At 41.5% G+C, this 19,949-nt stretch overlaps 1 protein-coding gene across 2 annotated transcripts in view; it reads left to right on the top strand.

The window, feature by feature from the left end:
- The first annotated feature begins 17,038 nt into the window (after positions 1-17,038).
- LOC109937727 (arf-GAP with SH3 domain, ANK repeat and PH domain-containing protein 1-like) overlaps positions 17,039-19,949 on the top strand; it is a 315,453-nt gene continuing 312,542 nt past the window's right edge. Inside the window, exons 1-2 of one of the 2 annotated variants that reach the window (XM_048595762.1) lie at positions 17,039-17,343; positions 18,001-18,083. In XM_048595762.1, coding sequence (XP_048451719.1) covers positions 18,075-18,083 — 9 coding nt within the window. In that variant the 5' untranslated portion in view covers positions 17,039-17,343; positions 18,001-18,074. The remainder of the gene's footprint in view (positions 17,344-18,000; positions 18,084-19,949) is intronic. The other variant, XM_048595761.1, reaches the window with a different exon arrangement.

The raw sequence follows: 19,949 nt of genomic DNA, 5'->3' as shown, positions 1-19,949 counted from the left end.
AGTGGAAGATAGCATCAGTTGAGGTAGTTGTGGAAATTGAAGATTTTATAATGAAAATTAATTGACAGCTTAAGTCCAGAAATGGAGGCAGAAAAGTAAGGAAGGGAAGTTCAGATTTGGAGATGGGTCTGATGAAGATGAGGAAAGGATGGAAATTGGAAATCAACTTGATTTGTTTTTACAATTCTGAATAAAAGCAGGAAGGGGCACTGATACAGTCATCTGTCTTCCAGAAAAAGAATTGTGGGAGGGGGCTTAGACTAAGACTGGAACAAGGAATGTCCTTTGATTCCCACAAAAAGACTGGCAAGTCTGAGACCTATGCACGTTGCCATAGCTCTTACTTGGAGAAAGTGTGACAAGTTAAGGGAGAAATTATTCAATCAGCCAGCTAGAGGATGGTGGCAGTGAAGGGGATGCATTTGGGCCTCCATTCAAGGAAGAAGCAGATAGCCTTCAGACCAGCCTGGGAAGATGGTAGAAATGCGTTGTACATGGTGGGTAAAACAAAGTTGTGGACGCAGGATCTTCATAGTAGTGTGGTAAGTGTCTGTCCTAGAGAAAAAATGGCTTGATGTTCAGTATCAGAGTCATGTTCCAAGGGAGATTGGGACAATTCATGCTCAGCCTCTCCAATGTCGAGGTCAGCACATCGGTACAACAGCATCATCCTTGTTGGCACGTGTTATAGACCAGACCAAACCCCCTTCAAATATATCAAGGAGATAGCCTAGACCTAACTTTTTCTTATTTAAAAGCAAGGGTAAGGTGCTATCTTCCAAATGTAATTTGATTGATTAAACTATTCGGCTTTAAGCAAAACACACTTTATTATTACACTATAGTTAAAATATTATTGAACTATTATTTTTTAATGATTATTTAACTACTAAACAGCAACTGCTCCAATATAGTAACATCCCATGAACAAACTCTTGGCAAAGGCATATTCAGGAAAATAGGTTGTCTCACATGCAATTCTTGCAGCAGAGAAAACTCCAGCTTTTAGCTGGAGCAGAGAGAGGAATAACACAGCCAACTTCAAAATCCCAACATCTGCTGAAAGGTAAACTAAAACCCTGTGGAAGTTGACTCCACTCATTCATGCTGCTTCTATCGTTCCAAGATTTAAAAAAAAACAACCCAAGGTCTCACAAGCTATTTAATTTATTAGCTTGGAGCAGACTGCTCAGTACCTCTGTCTCAAACTCTCTTCATTAAAAAAAAAATCTCAGGACAAAATACACCTCTTAAAGCCATAGCATCATCTCAGCAGGTTCAGTAAAGAAGTCAGCCCTAGGCCTCAGAGAATGAATGCAGCAAGTTCAGAGGAAGACATTTTAGAGTGGATGAGGGGAGCAGAGAAATTAAGGTGGCCAATGTCATGCTGACAGTCCTCAATGACAAGATCAAGTGCGCATAAGAAGCCAGAGGCAGGGGGCAAGGTAGAGGGAGAATATTGGAGATGGGTGTAAGTGTCTATAGAGCAAGGAAATTACTCCTACCCAAAGAAGTGTCTAATGTCAGGCGTGAAATCCATTTAGCATAATGTGCAAGGGGAAAAAAACTGAGTACTTTGCTGGGCACAGATTGTTCAGCGACTGAAAGCAGAAGGCTGGACTGTATAGTGAATACATGATGAGAGGTGGGATGAGAAAATGTGATGGTGTCAAAAGGGAGGGAACGATCTGCAGGGGCATCAGTACCCGTAATCTGTTGGAGCTTACATTGCTTAACACCTGAGGGGAAGAGAAAAAGTTTCTTGTTAAGGCATCAGATGGGATGAAGATTAAAATGGAACTAGGGATTGGGGCAGCTTTGAGATGTGGTGACCAACTGACATATATTCCGTTATTGCCTCCTACTCTGGATCTATGTATTTTCTGTATAGCCATTACCATCACCTTTGTCTTTCCCTGTCGTTCGCTTCTGTTCTATTTGCTTTGCCCCACGTTTTTCAACAGTCACCTTTCCAGTCCTCTTCTGTTCTGAAGAAGACACGTGATGAAACTCAGTTCTTCTCTTCACAGATTTTGCTAAATCTACTCAGTTTCTCTGGCAATTTCTGTTGATTTACTTAGAGTTTCACTGCTTTATGCCTGCTGTAAAAAGCTTGAAATAATTCAATGTAAAAACTAGGGTGAGTGTGGGAAAAATAGCACAAGTTTCCACTGTTTGACTACCTGATCCCAACATCACAGGAACTGAGGAGAAATCCAGACAGGTTAAAACTGGCAAACATACGTTTATAATTTTTTTCTATTAATTGTGGGATGTGGGCATTGCTGGCTGGCCAGCATTTATTGCTCATCCCTAGTTGCCCTTGAGAAGGTGGCGGTGAGCTGTCTTCTTAAACCGCTGCAGTCCACCTGCTATGAGTTGATCCACAATGCTATTACGGAGGAAATTCCAGGATTTTGACCCAGCAACAGTGAAGGAACTGCGATATATTTCCAAGTCAGGATGATGAGTGACTTGGAGTGGAACTTGGAGGTGGTGGTGTTCCCATAATTCTGCTGCCCATGTCCTTCTAGATGGAGTGGTCGTGGGTTTGGAAGGTGCTGTCTGAGGATCTTTGGTGAATTTCTGCAGTGCAACTTATAGATTGTACACACTGCTGCTACTGAGTATCAGTGGTGGAGGGAGTGGATGCTTGTGGATGTAGTGCCAATCATGCGGGCTGCTTTGTCCTGGATGGTGTCAAGCTTCTTGAGTGTTGTTGGGGCTGCATTCATCCAGGCAAGTGGGGAGTATTCCATCACACTCCTGACTTGTGCCTTGTAGATGGCGGACAGACTTTGGTGAGTCAGGAGGTGTATTACTTGCCGCTGTATTCCGAGCCTTAGACCTGTTCTTGTAGCCACTGTGTTTATGTGGTGAGTCCAGTTGAGTTTCTGGTCAATGATAACCCTCAGCATGTTGATAGTGGGGGTTTCTGTGATGGTAACATGGTTGAATCCCAAGGGGCAGTACTTAGATTGTCTCTTATTTGTGATGGTCATAGCCTGGCATTTGTGTGGCATGAATGTTACTTGCCACTTGTCAGCCCAAACCTGGATATTGTCCAGATCTTGGTGCATTTGAACACAGACTGCTTCAGTATCTGAGGAGTCGCAAATGGTGCTGAACATTGTGCAATCATTGGTGAACATCCCTACTTCTGACCTTATGATGGAGGGAAGGTCATTGATGAGGCAGCTGAAGGTGTTTGGGCCGAGAACATTGCCCTGAGGAACTCTTGCAGAGATGTGCTGTAGCTGAGATGATTGACCTCCAGCAACCACAACCTTCTTCCTACGTGTTAGGTATGACTCTAACCACTGGAGGGTTTGCCCCCTGTTACACATTGATTCCAGTTTTGCTTGGGCTCCTTGATACCACACCTGGTTGAATGCAGCCTTGATATCAAGGGCTGTCACTCTCACCTCACCTCTGGAATTCACCTCTTTTGTCCATGTTTGAACCAAGTCTGTAAGTGAGGTCAGGAGCTGAGTGGCCCGCGTGGAACCCAACTGGGTGTCCCTAAACAGGTTATTGCTGAGCAGGTGCTGCTGGTAGTGCTATTGATGACATCTTCCATCACTTTAATGATGATCGACAGTATACTGATGGGGCGGTAATTGGTCGGGTTGGATTTGTCCTGCCTTTTATGTACAGGACTTACTTGGGCAATTTTCCACATTGTCGGGTACATGCCAGTGTTGTAACTGTACTGGAACAGCTTGGCTATGGGAGCAGCAAGTTCTGGAGCATATGTCTTCAGTATTATTGCCGGAATGCCATTAGGGCCCGTGGCATTTGCAATATCTAGTGTCTCCAACCGTTTCTTGATATCACGTGGAGTGAATTGATTTGTCTGAAGACTGGTATCTGTAATGCTGGGGAACCCTGGAGGAGGCCGAGATGGACCATCCAGTTGCACTTCTGGCTGAAGATTGCTGCAAAATCTTCAGCCTTATCTTTTGCACTGATGTGCTGTGCTCCTTCATCATTGAGGATGGGAATATTTGTGGAGCTTCCTCCTTCAGTGAGTTGTTTAATTGTCCACCACCATTCATGACGAAATGTGGCAGGACTGCTGAGCTTAGATCTGATCCGTTGGTTGTGGGATCACTTAGCTCTATCTATCACTTGCTGCTTTTGCTGTTTGGTGTGCAAGTAGTCCTGTTTGGTGGCTTCAACAGGTTGACACCTCATCTTCAGGTATGCCTGGTGCTGCTCCTGGCATGCCCTCCTGCACTCTCCATTGAACCAGAGTTGATCCCCTGACTTGATGGTAATGGTTGAGTAGGGGATATGCCAGGCCATGAGGTTACAGATTGTATTGGTGTACAATTCTGCTGCTGTTGATGGCCCACAGCGCCTCATGGATGCCCAGTCTTGAGTCGCTGGATCAGTGCAAATTCTGTCCCACTTAGCACGATGATAGTGCCACACAACACAATGGATGTTATTCTCAATGTGAAGGCAGGACTTCACCTCCACAAGGACTGTGCGATGGTCACTCTTAGCGATACTGTTATGGACAGATGCAAATGCAGCTGGCAGATTGATAAGGATGAGGTCAAGTATGTTTTTCCGTCTTGTTGGTTCCCTCATCACCTGCTGCAGATCCAATCCAGTCGCTATGTCCTGTAGGACCCAGCCAGCTCGATCAGTCATACTGCTGCCGAGCCATTCTTGGTGGTGGACATTGAAATCCCCCACCCAGAGTACATTTTGTGCCGTTGCCATTCTCAGTGCTTTGTCCAAGTGTTGTTCAACATGGAGGAGTACTGATTCATCAGCTGAGGGAGAGCGGTATGTGGTAATCAACAGGAGGTTTCCTTGCCCATGTTTAACCTGAAGCCATGAGACTTCATGGAGTCTGGAGTCAATGTTGAGGACTCCCAGAACAACTCCCACCCAACTGTATATCACTGTGCTTCCACCTCTGTCCTGCTGGTGAGACAGGACATATCCAGGGATGGTGATGGTGGTGTCTGGGACATTGTCTGTAAGGTATGATTCCATAAGTATGACTATGTCAGGCTGTTGCTTGACTAGTCTGTGAAAAAGCTCTCCCAATTTTGGCACTAACCCCCAGATGTTAATGAGGACGACTTTGCAGGGTCAAAAGGGCTGTCTCAGCCATTGTCTTTTCCGGTGCCTAGGTCGATGCCAGGTGATCCGTCCAGTTTCATTTCTTTTCGACTTTGTAGCAATTGGTACAACTGAATGGTTTTCTTGGCCATTTCAGAGGGCAGTTGAGAGTCAAACACATTGCTGTGGGTCCAGAGTCACATGTAGGCCAGACCAGGTGAGAATGGCAGATTTTCTTCCCTAAAGAACCTTGGTGAACCAGATGGATTTTTTCGACAATGATTTCATGGTCATCAGTAGATTCTTAATTCCACTACAAACACACTTGAGTTACCAGTTACCAGCAACTCAACTGGACTAGCTTTTTAAGCACTGTGGCTATAAGAGCAGATCAGAGGCAAGGAATCTTGCAAAGGATAACTTACCTCCTGACTACTCAAATCCTGCCCATCTACAAGGCACAAGTCAGGAGTACGATGGAGTACTCTCCAGTTACCTGGATGAGTATAGCTCCATCAATACTCAAGAAGCTTGACACAAACCGGGACATGAAAGTTTGTTTTATTGACACTGCATCCGCATTCATGTCCCAACACAACTGACACTCAGCAGCAGCAATGTACCAACTACAAGATGCAGTGCAGAAATTCATCAAGGCTCCTGAGACAACACCATCCACACTTTTCACCTTCCAAACACTTGACCATTACCATCTTGACGAACAAGGCAGCAGATACATTGGAACACTACCAAGTTCCCCACCAAGTTTCTCACCATCAAGATTTGGAAATATATCACTGTTTCTTCACTACCATTGGTTCAAAATTTCAAACAATCCCAAACACAATTGTGGATCTACCTACAACGCATGGAGCAGAGCATTTCAAGAAGGCAGCTCAACACTTTCTCAAGGATAACTAGGGATAGGCAATAAATGCTGGCCCAGTCAATGATGCCCATTGCCCATTAATGAATTTTTTTAAAATGGATTTTCCTTTGGAAATCATTTCTTTTTGACAACGTTGAGGCAACCCAGCAAATTAAATTAAGGTTTTAGTTGAATCTCCACCCAAAGAAAGCTCCCCATCATTTTCCACCCTGATCCAGAACAACTTGCTGAAATGCTTCTCCACCTGATGGAGATGAAAGTCATTCCCATCATTTTGATCCATTTATCATTTCTACACCATAACAATAAAGATGTTGCTTTGAGTCTGTCCAGTGTCCCATAAACAGGAAGAGCGCAGGAAACTGAAAAGTCACAATGTGGTGCAATTCTGCAGCAGGACAAATTACCGGAAGACGCTGGGAATATGGTTCGGCAGGGCCAGGGCATATGCAAAAATTTGCGACAAGCGTATCGCTAAGGAGGGACAGAAACTGGAAGCACGGGAGCACTACTCCCTCTCCATTGTGGGTAAAAACCTGGTCATCAGGTGTGAGACGCTCTCAATGTTGATGCATGTGGTGCTGGCCTGGCTCATTCTCCGAACCTGCACCTTTGCAGTCACCTGAACTATTCGCCACTTCATCTGGAGATCAAAGATGGACCGTGTCTGCAGGACCATCATGTGCAAAGCTCTGGATTGGTGGGAGGAGAGTGGGTGTGAACTATCGCCTTCATCCTAATGTTTTGTGTGGCTGCATCAAACTGTGTGTAGATCCTCAGTACACTATCATCAACTGTCACTATTTACTGAGGATCCACCTGTTTCTAATGTTACGAAGAATGGACCTGGCCATGCTGCTGCGGAACACTCCAAGTAGTTGAACCGTTCCATATCATTGTCCTTTGTCAAAAAAACTTTGTGAACAAAATCATCTTTGACCACAAATCTATCAGAAAGTGATCAGCATGTAGCATCCTTGAGGCTCTGTGGGATAAAGACAGGGTTGATCATGTCTTGTGGTTCCCTGAGCAGACTGTCAAAATCATTCGGCAGAACGCCTCATTTCCAGAGATGTAACTTGGCTGGTGGTGAGAAGGCCGCTACTGACAGATCCTTCATGCATGTCTGGTCTCTGTACATCACTGGCATACTGCCCTCGAAGTGACTGAGCTGGTGAAGAGAGTGTCTCCGCTTCTTCTGCAAAGTGCCCCTGCAAAGAAGGTCTGGAGAGAGATGCAGTGGGTTTTGTCAAGGTTCATTATTAGCAACTCTGTGATGTAGGACTCTGAGTTCCATGTGCTGTTTCCTGAGATGATCATCAAGACAAACATTGACTGTGCCTGGAGGACCACTAACTCAGTGAAAGATGGTCTGTGGGCTACCCAAAATTTGCTGGTCTTCCAGTGTAAATAGTTGGCCTCAACAGAGTGTGGCAGACTGGCACATTCATAGATTCAGGATTACATGCTGAGGGACACACTGGTAGGTCCTGTAGCATATTTCAACAAGTGTTTTACAAAGTTGTGTGCTGCATTCTCCGTAATTTGTCCATTAAAATCCAATTGAGCAATCCAAGCACAGACATTAAAGAGAAAGAAACTGGAAAGGAAGTGGTATCCGGAAAAATGATTGTGACGAGAAGCATTTCAAAGATACATGGGTGTGTATACCCCTTTAAAGATAACAATCTTACTGAATAAAAGGCCCATATTATGTTGTCATCTCTACGTTTTAAAATTACAACTATCAGTACGTTGTTTAATTTCTTGTCAGCCTATATCATGACAAGCACTAAGACTTAACTTTCAATGCAGAAATATGCTATAATTCTTATCTAAGATTGAAACTAGATAAACTAGTTGGGGCAGAATAAGAATGCAGATCACCATTGCAGCAGCATTCCATTCAAAGGAGCAACCCTATTGTACTTGCCTGAAGATACATAAATGACTTTATTGTTACAATAAGAGCAATGTCACATCCTCATTCAGTGTGCACTTGTTACATTCCCGAATATTTGTTTGAACAGACTGTGATGCTCGATGACACATGACACCTTTGGGCAGAATTGCATTGGAACATGGAGTACAACAAGTAGCTCAGACAATGGTACTAACTTTAAGAATAAGACGACACTCCTTGCCGATACCCGTGTGATCTAAGTAAAGGATTCGCCTTTACACCCTTCCTGCATAACCGCTATCATTTGAGATTGTGGGCTGTGTGAATGGGTGTGAAGTTGGCAGAAAATGACTGTGGAGACACAATTTATTACTGGAGTGTATTGAAAATGGAGACGGACAACTGCAGATGTCACACTGTCAAGGAATATCGTGCCCAGGTGAAATATGGCTTGATACTTGCAACTCACACATGAGAACTCATACTGATTACAAATTTATTCCTGCAATAGTTGTAACAATAGACATTTTTTTGATCAGCATTTATGCATAATGATATCCAACAATTTATTTGTATGGTCCAAAGGGATGGAGTGTTGAGATTTCTCCTTTGAGGACTAAGAACACTTGTTGTCATTTTCTCCTTCCACATGAGAGCTTTTGTCATGGGACTCAGGCCACATGCCTATTTATGCACTAAAACTGCAAAGCTTGGGGTACTACAGGCTAAAATATACAATTTGTACTCATATTTTGTTTAAGGCTAATTTTCATGTTTGCACATCAATAAAAGTTCATCTATAAGTAATGATTACAGAACTAGTAATTTTTATCATGAGTATAAATTATTAGTTAATGATCTGTTTGAATCCTGTATGTTGGTGTTGGATTTTGTTTAGACAACTTGATGTATATTTTATTGCTTGGCAGTTCCTCCTATGACTCATTTCAGCTGTTTAGTTTATTTTGCAGACAGATGATGGTGACAAATGATAAAGCATCTCATGTGCAGGATTAACAATAAATAACTGAAACCAGCAGAGCAGAAAGACTCATCAAGGAAATGGTTATTTTGTTTTGATATTGCTGTTGCTGTGGTGGAAACAAGACCAGATCTAAAGTCAATGTCAAATAGTGTAGTAAAGCTGACGCATTTATCATGATTGCAGCGTGAACTCAAGTCACAAAATTAATGGTAGCTTAAACATATACCAAGATTGTCATTTCTGTTCACCCTCTCCCTAAAACAAAGCAACTGCTTCCATTCATCCAAACACTCATCTCACGTCCTGACAAGACTGCATCTATTTCAAATCCTAAATGGCCAAACCAAGATTCTTGTTTGTTCAGTTGCAGAAAACAGATACATTTCAACAAAGCTTTTTGTCTTGCACTCATCCGGACAATGTCAAAGAAATGCCAACGTAAAGTGAAACCACTATTTTATACTGATTGAGATGAGAATGCTGATTGGCTGCCATATGGATACTAATTTGTAAGGGCATTGTCATGCAGAATACACCAGATGGAGGGTAACTGATAGTTGAACACTGAGCATTATTTAAATCTAACAGCTTGACTCAGATTCGTCAAGGCACTACCCTGAGAATTGAACCAGAGAATGGCTATCACCTGGTTAGCTTGAGTTGAAACAGGCTCAGTGCATGTACATGTTCCTTTTAACTGCAATGGGGCCCTGTGCATTAATATATGCCAGCCTCCAATGTATGCAAGGGCCAGTATACATTGTGGGCGTGTATGACAATCTTGAACTGGTTGTCAAAGTAATTCATACCACACTCAAGACTATTTAAATATTGTCCACTTGTGGAATGACAGCTAATGTTGGACCCTGTGTTTTTAGTTTTGCAAGCATGAGATAACTGCATGTGGCCAATACCTTGCTTGTTGAGAGTAGAGATATATGGCACAGAAACAGACACTTTGGACCAATTCATCCACACTGACCAGGTATCCTAAACTGATGTAGTCCCATTTGCCAGCATTTGGCCCAAATCCTTCTGAACCCTTCCTGTTCATGTATATAGTTGAAGGGATATGCTGTGGTTGGTTTGCTCACCAAGCTGGTTTGTTAGTTTGCAGACGTTTCATTACCCTGCTGGGTAACATCATCAGTGCAGCCTCCGATGAAGGGCTGTTGTGCTTTACCACCTGGTATTTAAACTCTGGGGTCCATTGGATTTGATTACCTCATTTCCGGTTTTTCCTTCACAGTGGTGTATGTATAAGGTCTAGTTCTATGTGTTTGTTGATGGCCTTCTTGGTGGAGAGCCAGGCCTCTAAGAATTTCCGTGCTTGTCTCTGTTTGGCCTGTCCTAGGATCCTGGTTTGAATATGTTCTTGATATATGGTGGCGTAATGAGTGTGTTAGGGCATGCAGTATCTTCCCGTTGTTCGTGTGGTAGGCATCGTTGGACAACACTAGGATCCTAGGACAGGCCAAACAGAGACAAGCACGGGAATTTCTAAAGCCCTGGTTCTCCACCAAGAAGGCCATCAACAAACACATAGAATTAGACCCTATATATACATCACTGCGAAGGAAAAACTGGAAATGAGGTAATCAAATCCAATGGACCCCAGAGTTTAAATACCAGGCAGGAAAACACAACAGCGTTTCATCGGTTGCTGCACTGATGATGTTACCCAGCAGGGTAATGAAATGTCTGCAAACTAACGAACCAGCACAACAAGCAAACCAACCACAGCATCCACAACCCAAGCTACAGATCTACTCAAGAACCTAATAGAAGGGATATGCTGTTTGAAACCATTCATCTTTGTGACATTTGACCTACATACATAGCATCACACCACCACTGAACTTCGTACACCAAATTCATCATTTGTGTGATAGGCAGAGCATCTTTTTACTTTGACAAGAGCATCCTGTTAGTGGTGAATACCACTTATGTTGCCACTCCCATATTAGCAGCATGCAACAGCTACTTTACCTGTTGCCCAATCTTTCGAGATACCTTTCCCTTCCAGGGACTAGACACTTTTCAGGACCAAAAGGCGTTATGCCTGTTCATGAGTTTGTGCATATACAATGAGAAATGATCTGAGGGTAGCCATTATTTCACAGAATTGTTTGCCTGCACTATTTCAGAATTAAGCTTGCACGATGAACAAATTGCTTGGATCTTGTTTATTAGGTTGCCTTTATGGCCAATCTTATAGCATATGGAACTGTGGAATCCCAAAGCCTGCATTCACTGGTGCAGGCAGGCTTGCAGTGGTCAATAATGTATTAGTGAACCCCTGAGCAATTTCTCAACCAGATATCATTGGAATGGAGCTCATTGGACTCTTTCATTTCAAAGGTGACTTTAAACACAGGATGGCAATCATTAAGTCATGTAATACAATTCTTAATGCAATTGTAGATGCAAATGTAGCAAACATATCAACTACATATCAGAATCAAGCAAGTGATTGGAGGATGGATATCATTCTATTGAAGACACATTTCTCATCAAAGATGTCTGTGAAAGTTGGGCCTAACAAGAATCTCGTGACAACATTATCTATTTGGGTCAACACAATGTCATTAAAACTGAACCTGAGTGCGCGAGTTGCTGATTTAATACATGCAATGAATACTGACTCACACAATGATGGCTAGTTGAGATCACCATGATATAGTTCTCAAGGGCAAATGTCTTTATCTTCCATGAATGGTACATCGTTGAATAGGCTAACACTGTCAAAGGAGCACATGGACAGTGCATTGCTATCAATATGCAGACCCTGCATGGTCTTTGCAAATGTGAAGGTATCCTTCACCACGTCTGTGGAAAATGTGCTCAAAACAAGTTGTAGCAATTGGTTCAACCTTTTCCTCAGTCCATGGTACACAGATCTGGTCTTAGGTAACAGACAGCATAAAGAAAAATAATTTTTGTCTTGTGCAGCTCATACATAGGTGAATGCAATGAGCCATGAGGACCAACACTAGAACATATATATCAGCCAATAGTTCTTACATGAGATCAGCAAGCAGTTTTTTAAGCTTGTTTTTGAGTAAAACTGTCCTTTCGTGCTGAGCAGTAGGTCCAATGAATGCAAATTTGGATGTAACATTAAGAAGATCATACATTTCATTGGTATGGTTATGTTTGTTCAGGATGACTCTTCTAATCTCTTTGTTGGATTTACTGATCTACATATCTGGATTGACCTTGAGGCCTCGCAATGCTGTCGGACATTCACATCGCATCTGCAAATCGGACAAATTATTCGGAATCATGCAAATACATGCACAAAAATGGCCAGGCATGCTACTAAGGATTCAGAATCTTCAGTGGATGTGGTTTGTTGTGGAATAGCTTGATTTTAGTTTCTGGACACAATATAACACATATTCTTCTTCAAACAGGTCACAGAATTCAGTGTTTATTAACACATCATCATAAAACCTCCAAAAATAATGTAGACCTTCTATAATGTACCAATGTGCTGATATTAAAAATAGATATTCAACACTTTGGACTGAAGTTTGTAACCACAACCATTTGACTAAGAGTTAACAATGCCAGTCCTCAGCCTGGTAATAATTTTTTTTAAATTGTGCTGTAGAAAAATTCTCTTGAACTACAATCAATGGAAATTATAATCTTGTGTCAGTTTGATAAAAAGATCAAACTTTCCTGTCTTGTCTATCTAAAAACGTACCTCTCTGGCCATGAAACATGACTGCCACTGATCACAGCATACAAGTTGACTGCAATTCTGGAAAGTTCAAACAGTAATTACAAAGGCAGAGCTTAGATACTGTCTTTCCAGAATCTCACATGTTTCATCGTGTGGGTATTGCAGTCAACAAACAAATGAATTGCAGATGGTATATCTCCCTAGCAGGGATTGGTAACAAAGGGAGAGTCATTGAAACAAGGGTACAAAGTACTGGAGAAACTGAACAGGTCTGGCAGCATCTGTGGAGAGAAAAACAGTGTTAATGTTTTGAGCCCAATGAACCTTTGTCAGACCTAAAAATACCTGGGAAAGGGTGGTAATTATGTTGATGACAGGGTGGGAGAAGTGAATAAAGTGCATAGAGACAGTGCCCAGAGAGAGACAGAGTGAGACACAGAGAGTGAGTGAGAGAGAGAGCAAAAATAAAAGGGATTGACAAACAGATTGTTGATAGTAAGCTGAGAGAGGCTCCAGGCTGATAGCGAAGCCTGCCTCGTGATCAAATATCCTCAAAAATCTAGTTCCAAAAGACCCCTATATTTTCCTGCAAAGTTGACCAATTTCAGTTTTCCAACAAAAACAGAAACTATTTGAGAAACTCAGCAGGTCTGGCAGCATCTATGGAGAGAAAGGAGAGTTAATGTTTTGAATTCAGTGACCCTTCTCCAGAACTCCCATTACACCAACACCATCTTGCTGCTTCATCAGCAACTTTATCGGAATCCTGCAACTCCTGTCATCAGCCATGTAGACTAACATAAACTTTTAACTCACAAGTCAAGACATTGTCACTGAACTCTGATTTGCATGACTTTTATTAAATACTAAACATTTTAGTATAAATTTATTCTTAGTTGTAAAACTCTTTCTTTCTTATTTCTTTCTTGGATGCTTTGTGTGCCTGAAGTTGAAAAGGTTGCCCTAGGTTTGAAATTGATAGAACAACACTCTTGATTTAAACCTAAACAGAGTTGCTGTGCGAGTCGTTTTCAAAAAATCCTCACAAATCGGGGTTTCGGAAACAAATTATAGCCTATTCTAAATTAAACCAACCTGCTTACACACAGAACGTGAGGAAAATACAAGAGATCAATTTGCCACTTACCATTATCTGTAACAATTGTGTTAGGATCAGATTCAACCGAGATGTGGGCTCGTAAGGTTGGCTATGGTTAAGAATAGAAAAGTTGTACTATGTTGAGGTTAGTTTGTCATTCTCATCAACGCAAATGGAAGGTTGGCTTTAGGATTAAAGGGATCTTGTTGCACCTAGAAAAATTTTACCATTTTTGGAAAAAAAGGCACTAATGTTTGAGGAAGATGATCAGATTTTTAAAAAATGTTTCATTGAAACTTTGTAAACTAATTTGCTTTGAGAAAGCACAATGAATTAAATAGATAAATCATATGCAAATATATGCTAGTGGACATCATACACAAAACTAAGGAACTGAAAATTAAGTGATTGCTAAGAAAGTAAGCTAAAGAACCCCGAGATGCATCCTGTGCAGATGCATGAAATTAAGTACATCAATCAAAAATGTGAAAAAGATAAACCAATTTTAGACCAAATAGTCTCAGATCTGTTGCTGGCAAACTGCTTGAATCATTCAGGATAGGGTATATGAAACTTCTCAGCTGTCCGAGATAATCTGAAAGTGTTTGTAAAGAGTAGATCATCTGAATCTGGCTAAAATGAAACTAAATGATAAATAGTTAGAAAGTACATATTCAAACAGAGTTGGGATTGAGATATATAGATCATTAAAATGTCAGAAACAGGTTTCAAAATTAATCAAAATTGCTAACAAAATGTGTTTTACATCCTGAAATTTAGAATAAAACAATGTTAAAGTTATCCTTCAGCTACAAAACTCTGGTTTAGTCCACACCTGGAGTAATGTGAACAGTTCTGAGTACTGCACCTTTTCAAGTGTAAAATGGCCTTGAAAGTAGTGCAGCAATGTTTTACAAGAATTTAACATTAACTCTGTTTATCTCCACAGACGTTACCTTGCCTGTTGAGTATTTTCAGTATTTTCTGTGTCTTTTTCACTTCTCCAGTCTCTGGGGTGTATTGCACCCTTTCCAAGGTGTCTATGTGCATAAGCCATTCAAGGTGGCTGGACAGAAGAAAAGAATAGTTAATCGTGAATTCAGTATGCTAGAATTCCAATATTCCAATACAATATTCCAGTTCTGAAGAAAGGTTACTGGAGCCAAATCATTAACTCTGCTTTCTCTGCACAGATGCTGTCAGACCTGCTGAGTTTCTTCAACAATTTCTAATTTTGTTCCAGATTTCCAGCATCTGCAGTTTTTTTTTTAAATACAATATTTGAGGCTTTATTAGTTGGGGCATTGAGTACAAGAGCACAGATGTCACATTGAATATTTGTTTAAAAACTGGTTTGGCCTCAAATGAAGTATTGCATCTAGTTTTGGGCACCACACCTTAAGGAAAGATATAAAGAAATTAGGGATAGTGCATGGGGTTTATGAGAATAGTTTCAGGAATGAGGAATTTAATCTATAAAGCTATATTAAAGAGATTGGGACTATTTTTCTATCAGATAGAAGAATTCAAGACAAAATATTTCGACTCAACAAAGGATCCAGAATGAGGGCATACAGATTTAAAGTAGTTAGTAAAAGAAGTAAAAGTTACAAAGAAAATCATTTTCATGCACTGAGTGGTTATTGTCTGGAATGCAATGGTGGAAATTATGGTGGAGGCAGGTTCAATTCAGGCACTCAAAAGTGAATATATTGATTACTTGAGAAAGAAGATTATGCAGGTCTGTGGGGAGTGGGCAGGAGGATGGCACTGAATGAGATGCTCATTCGAAAGGTGGTGCAGACACGATAGACAGATGGCCTCCTTCTGCACTGAAACAATTCTGTGATTTTTTTTTCTATTCATTTGTGGGATGTGGGTGTAACTGGCTGGCCAGCATTTCTTGCCCTTCCTTAGTTGCCCTTGAGAAGGTGGTGGTGAGCTATCTTCATGGACCGCTGCAGTCCATCAGCTGTAGGTTGACCCACAATGCCATTAGGGAAGGAATTCCAGGATTTTGCCCAGCAACAGTGAAGGAACGGCAATATATTTCCAAGTCAGGATGATGGGTGTCTTGGAGGGGAACTTGGAGGTGGTGGTGTTCCCATACGTCTGCTGCCCTTGTCCTTCAAAGATGGAAGTGGCCGTGGGTTTGGAAGGTGCTGTCTGAGGATCTTTGGTGAATTTCTGCAGTGCATCTTGTAGATAGTACACACTGCTGCTACTGTGCATCAGTGGTGGAGGGAGTGGATGTTTGTGGGTGTAGTGCCAATCAAGCGGGCTGCTTTGTACTGGATGGTGTCAAGCTTCTGGAGTGTTGTTGGGGCTGCACTCATCCAGGCAAGTGCAGAGTATTCCATCACTCTCCTGACTTGTGCCTTGTAGATGGTGGACAGGCTTTGAGGAGTCAGGAGGTGAGTTACTCAGCGCATATTCCTAGCTTCTGACCTCCTCTTGGAGCTACTGTGTTGATGTGGTGAGTCCAATTGAGTTTCTGCAATATTTTGTTTTTGTTCTCTAAGAATAATCCCTAGACTCCAAATGTCAAATTACAAGGATTGATAACAGAAACCCAGGGTTGTATTCTTTGATATTTAGAAGGTTGTGTGGTGATTTAGTTGGAGTTTGCAATGTATTCAGGAGGACAAGTGTAGTGGACAGAGAGAACCTAATTCCACGTGTTATGAAGTCAAGCAATGGGGATACTGTCTACAATTTGGAACCTGTCTTTCAGGAGTAATACTGGGGAATTCTTGGACACACAAAGGTGGCAGAAGATTGAAACTCTCTTCTGCAAATGTAAAATGAAGGTAATTATTTGTTAATTCCAAATCTGGGATTGATAGTTTCCTTCAGCAAAGTTATTAAGAACTAGAAAAATATTGCAGATTCTGAAAATTTGACAGATTTACAGAAAATGCCAGAGAAACCAGGTCTGGCAGCATTCAGTGGAGAGGGAAACAGTGTCATGAAATAAGACGGGGCAAAGATAGGTAAAAGGTGTTAAGTCACAGGCTAGTCACGATCTCCAGTGACAGAACGAGCTGGAAATGTTAAAAGATTTCCTATCTACTCCCAGCTTCCTAACATCTTCTTTTCATCTACAATCGTGATATTTGACTTTGAAATTGGGCGAAATTAGCAGGGTCACATTTGTCCACCTAATGTTGAGTAAGGTTTTACACTCCTTATCATTAACAGCATATTGTTAAAAATACAACTATTGTTTACATTTACTTGACACTAATGTGTGTTTATTATAAACACAATTTCATGCTGTTAATAGGTGCATACGATGACCATTGGCTAGATGTGAAAATTTGAAGATGTGCAGCTCCAGGGCATGTTTTTACAGATATATCTTATTTCCGTTGGATTAGTTGGATTTCCTGGAGTTTCTGCTGTCAGCCAGATTTCTCTCCATTGTATTTTATGCCGCTCACATGGTGGATTTTCCTTCCGTTTCTGATTCCCAGCTTTCCACAGAGCACAAGGAACGGATATGGACACGAATCACAGTTCTCTTCTCTCCATTGCTGGTTTCGAATCAACAAGATTTTCTTAACTGTCGATCATCACCTAAAACAGGACTGTGAAAGGGAAAGCTGCCGTATAGTCCGGGGACGAAAATGATATAATGGCAGCAAACCTCACCTACAAACTTTGGTCAGGAAGAAAATCAATTCCAGTTTTGGTAAGTTGCTGAACACCATAGACGGGGTGAAAGAAACGGCAGCACTCAGCTGGGTTACTGGCGTGGCACAAATATCCCGAGTGACTTCCGCACATTATTAAGAAACATTATTAATAATGTAGATTTTTTTTTAAAAAAGGTCGCCTCAGAACATGACGCGCAGTATCTTTCTCTGACCGATCTCTAGAACCTTTGGAACTTTAGATATTGGACCCATTACATCGATAATCAACTTCTTGTACGAGTAGTATTTGAAAACTTTTTTAATAACCACAATATCATTTCGGAAATCTGAAAGTTCCAACTAAAGATTAATCGGTCAACTAGGATACTGACGCATACACTTAACATTTTAGGCGCTTTAAAGAAAACTCAGTATTCTCTTTGATCTTGGAAATGGGTAGATAAAATCATTTTTAGAATTCTAAAAGAGTTTGATGAAAAGAGAAACCTTTTCTAGTTTTGTACTGGGGTTATGTCATGTCTACTTTATCCCTCCCTCTAGACCCCCTCCCTCCCCACATTCAAATTGGTGGTGAAGTCGTTCGTAAATCCCGTGTGAATCCAGGCTGTAACAAAAATAAGCTGCGATTTAGATCTCCATTTCGATCGCCAAAGGGGCCAGTCAAACTCACTGCTGCTTTCATTCATGTTAAGGTCGGATTCGGTGTGAAATAAACCATGAGGTCTTCCACCTCCAGAATATCAACCTTCTCCTCCAGGGATTCATTATGGAACCGGTAAGCTAAGGGTTAACTGCACGACGCCAGCTCGCTCTCTCTGTCTTACAACATGATTCCTAATACTGTCCTTTCGAGAGCGAATCCGCCGTTGTTCGGATTCTCCCGGGTCAACCATTGACATGGGCGGGAGACAGGGAGATAGGAAGGCGGGTGGAGCGGGCCAATTGACTGAGGAAGGGTCGCGGTATGTTGGTTGGAGGTGGGAAGGACAATGTGTGCGCCGCGGAACTTCCTGGTGAGACTGAATATTGCCAGAATGGTGGCACTTGCTTCACGATCCTGAGTGTTCTTTGGTTCAAGACATATAGAGGAGGAATGCGCAAATCTGAGCATTGATCAACGATAGTTAAGTTTCCGGTATCATACCAATGAATACATAAACCGCCCCTTCAGACTAGTTTCTGTTTCTTTCTCATGTAAGACCTCTACAGATCTGGATCTTTTGAGAGATGACAGATTACTCCCAGACCCTTTCTCAACGGCTCCCCACCCCCAACAGACAAAACACACACAACCGCAAGCACCACTTCTATTCTTCAAGGAGTTTGCTGGGAAATAATCAACTTTGGAAGGAACTATCAAGGGAAAACATCACAGCGGCTTTTATTTCCTCTTTAAATTAGCCTGGGAACATATCTGTTGAAGTTGAAGGTGCGGGGGAAGCCTCGGTTTTCAGGGGGAATTGAATCGTGTGTGAGCTGATGAAATGTTTATGTTAAAATGTTACTCTGACTCAGCATATAGACAGTTCTCAGTTCACAATTTTACTTATCGAACTAATGTTGTTTATACTTGGGCCTAAGCCGATTGGACGCAGCAGCAAAAAAAAACACACGCTTTGTCTTAGAAATTCCTTCATTTTGCATTATTTTAAAGCAGCTTTTACCGCCTAAATTATGCTGAAGTAAAGAAATATGTGGCTTTGGAGGGGGAGTGGTTGTTTGTTTTTTCTGAGTTGCAAAAGTATACCCGCACTAAAAACTAAAAACATGCAGCTGTTTTGGGCATGCTATTTGGCGAAAAGCTTTTCTCTATTGAACAAAATGATGATGTGGCAGTAGAACATATACGCACCCTTGAATTGCGTAGAACATCTTTAAGATTTATTGCTATTGTCCCTTGTTTAAAACCTGAAGGTGGCGCAATAGGCTCCAGAAACTATATGATGGAATAAGAATAAGGGCTGCAGACGACAGAAAGAATGTGCAGGGTCGTATTTTATGGTCGGCGGCGAATGCAGGATTTATGCCGGCACTTACCTTTCTGTGAACTGCAAGTTCCTCTGATCTAACTATTTGAAAACCTGACGGGTCTCTGCAGGGGATATGGGTCCTTTGGCTAAGGAGATAAGGTTCCTTGCATTGTTTACAATCAGTTTGAAGAATTATTAATAAGTAGCACAGAGGAAGAATTAAGTGTCAGTTATATTTCAAAGAGAAACAAAAATGATATTCACAGAGATGTTGGCAATGAAGCAACGGCTCTCACCTCAGAGTCCAAAAATAGTCGAAGGTAGCGATCTTGTATTTTGCAGATTTCCGATTCTTGGTGGCTGCGTAAATCTAGCATTCAGTCAACGGAATGTACAGATGTTCAGCAATGGTGATGTGGACAAGCAGGGTAAACAGCCAATCATACTGCGGTATTCTCACAGACGGCAAAGTAGGAAGTGAAAGGCACTGATCGTCTTTCATTTTTAATTTAGATTTTCAGATAGAAAAATAAATGGCTATGATTGGACTAGGCCAGGCCCTAAAAGATCATTAAGTTTTATTTATAGGGTAGGGTTACATTAAAAGAAGTGGAGTTCTTTTCTACATTGAAGAAATGCAATCCTTTACGAATGTAAAATTAGCTTTTAAG

The sequence above is a fragment of the Rhincodon typus genome, chromosome 4, assembly GCF_021869965.1.
Source record: "Rhincodon typus isolate 14 chromosome 4, sRhiTyp1.1, whole genome shotgun sequence".
Classification (NCBI taxonomy): domain Eukaryota; kingdom Metazoa; phylum Chordata; class Chondrichthyes; order Orectolobiformes; family Rhincodontidae; genus Rhincodon; species Rhincodon typus.
This window is presented reverse-complemented; position numbering and strand designations above follow the sequence as displayed.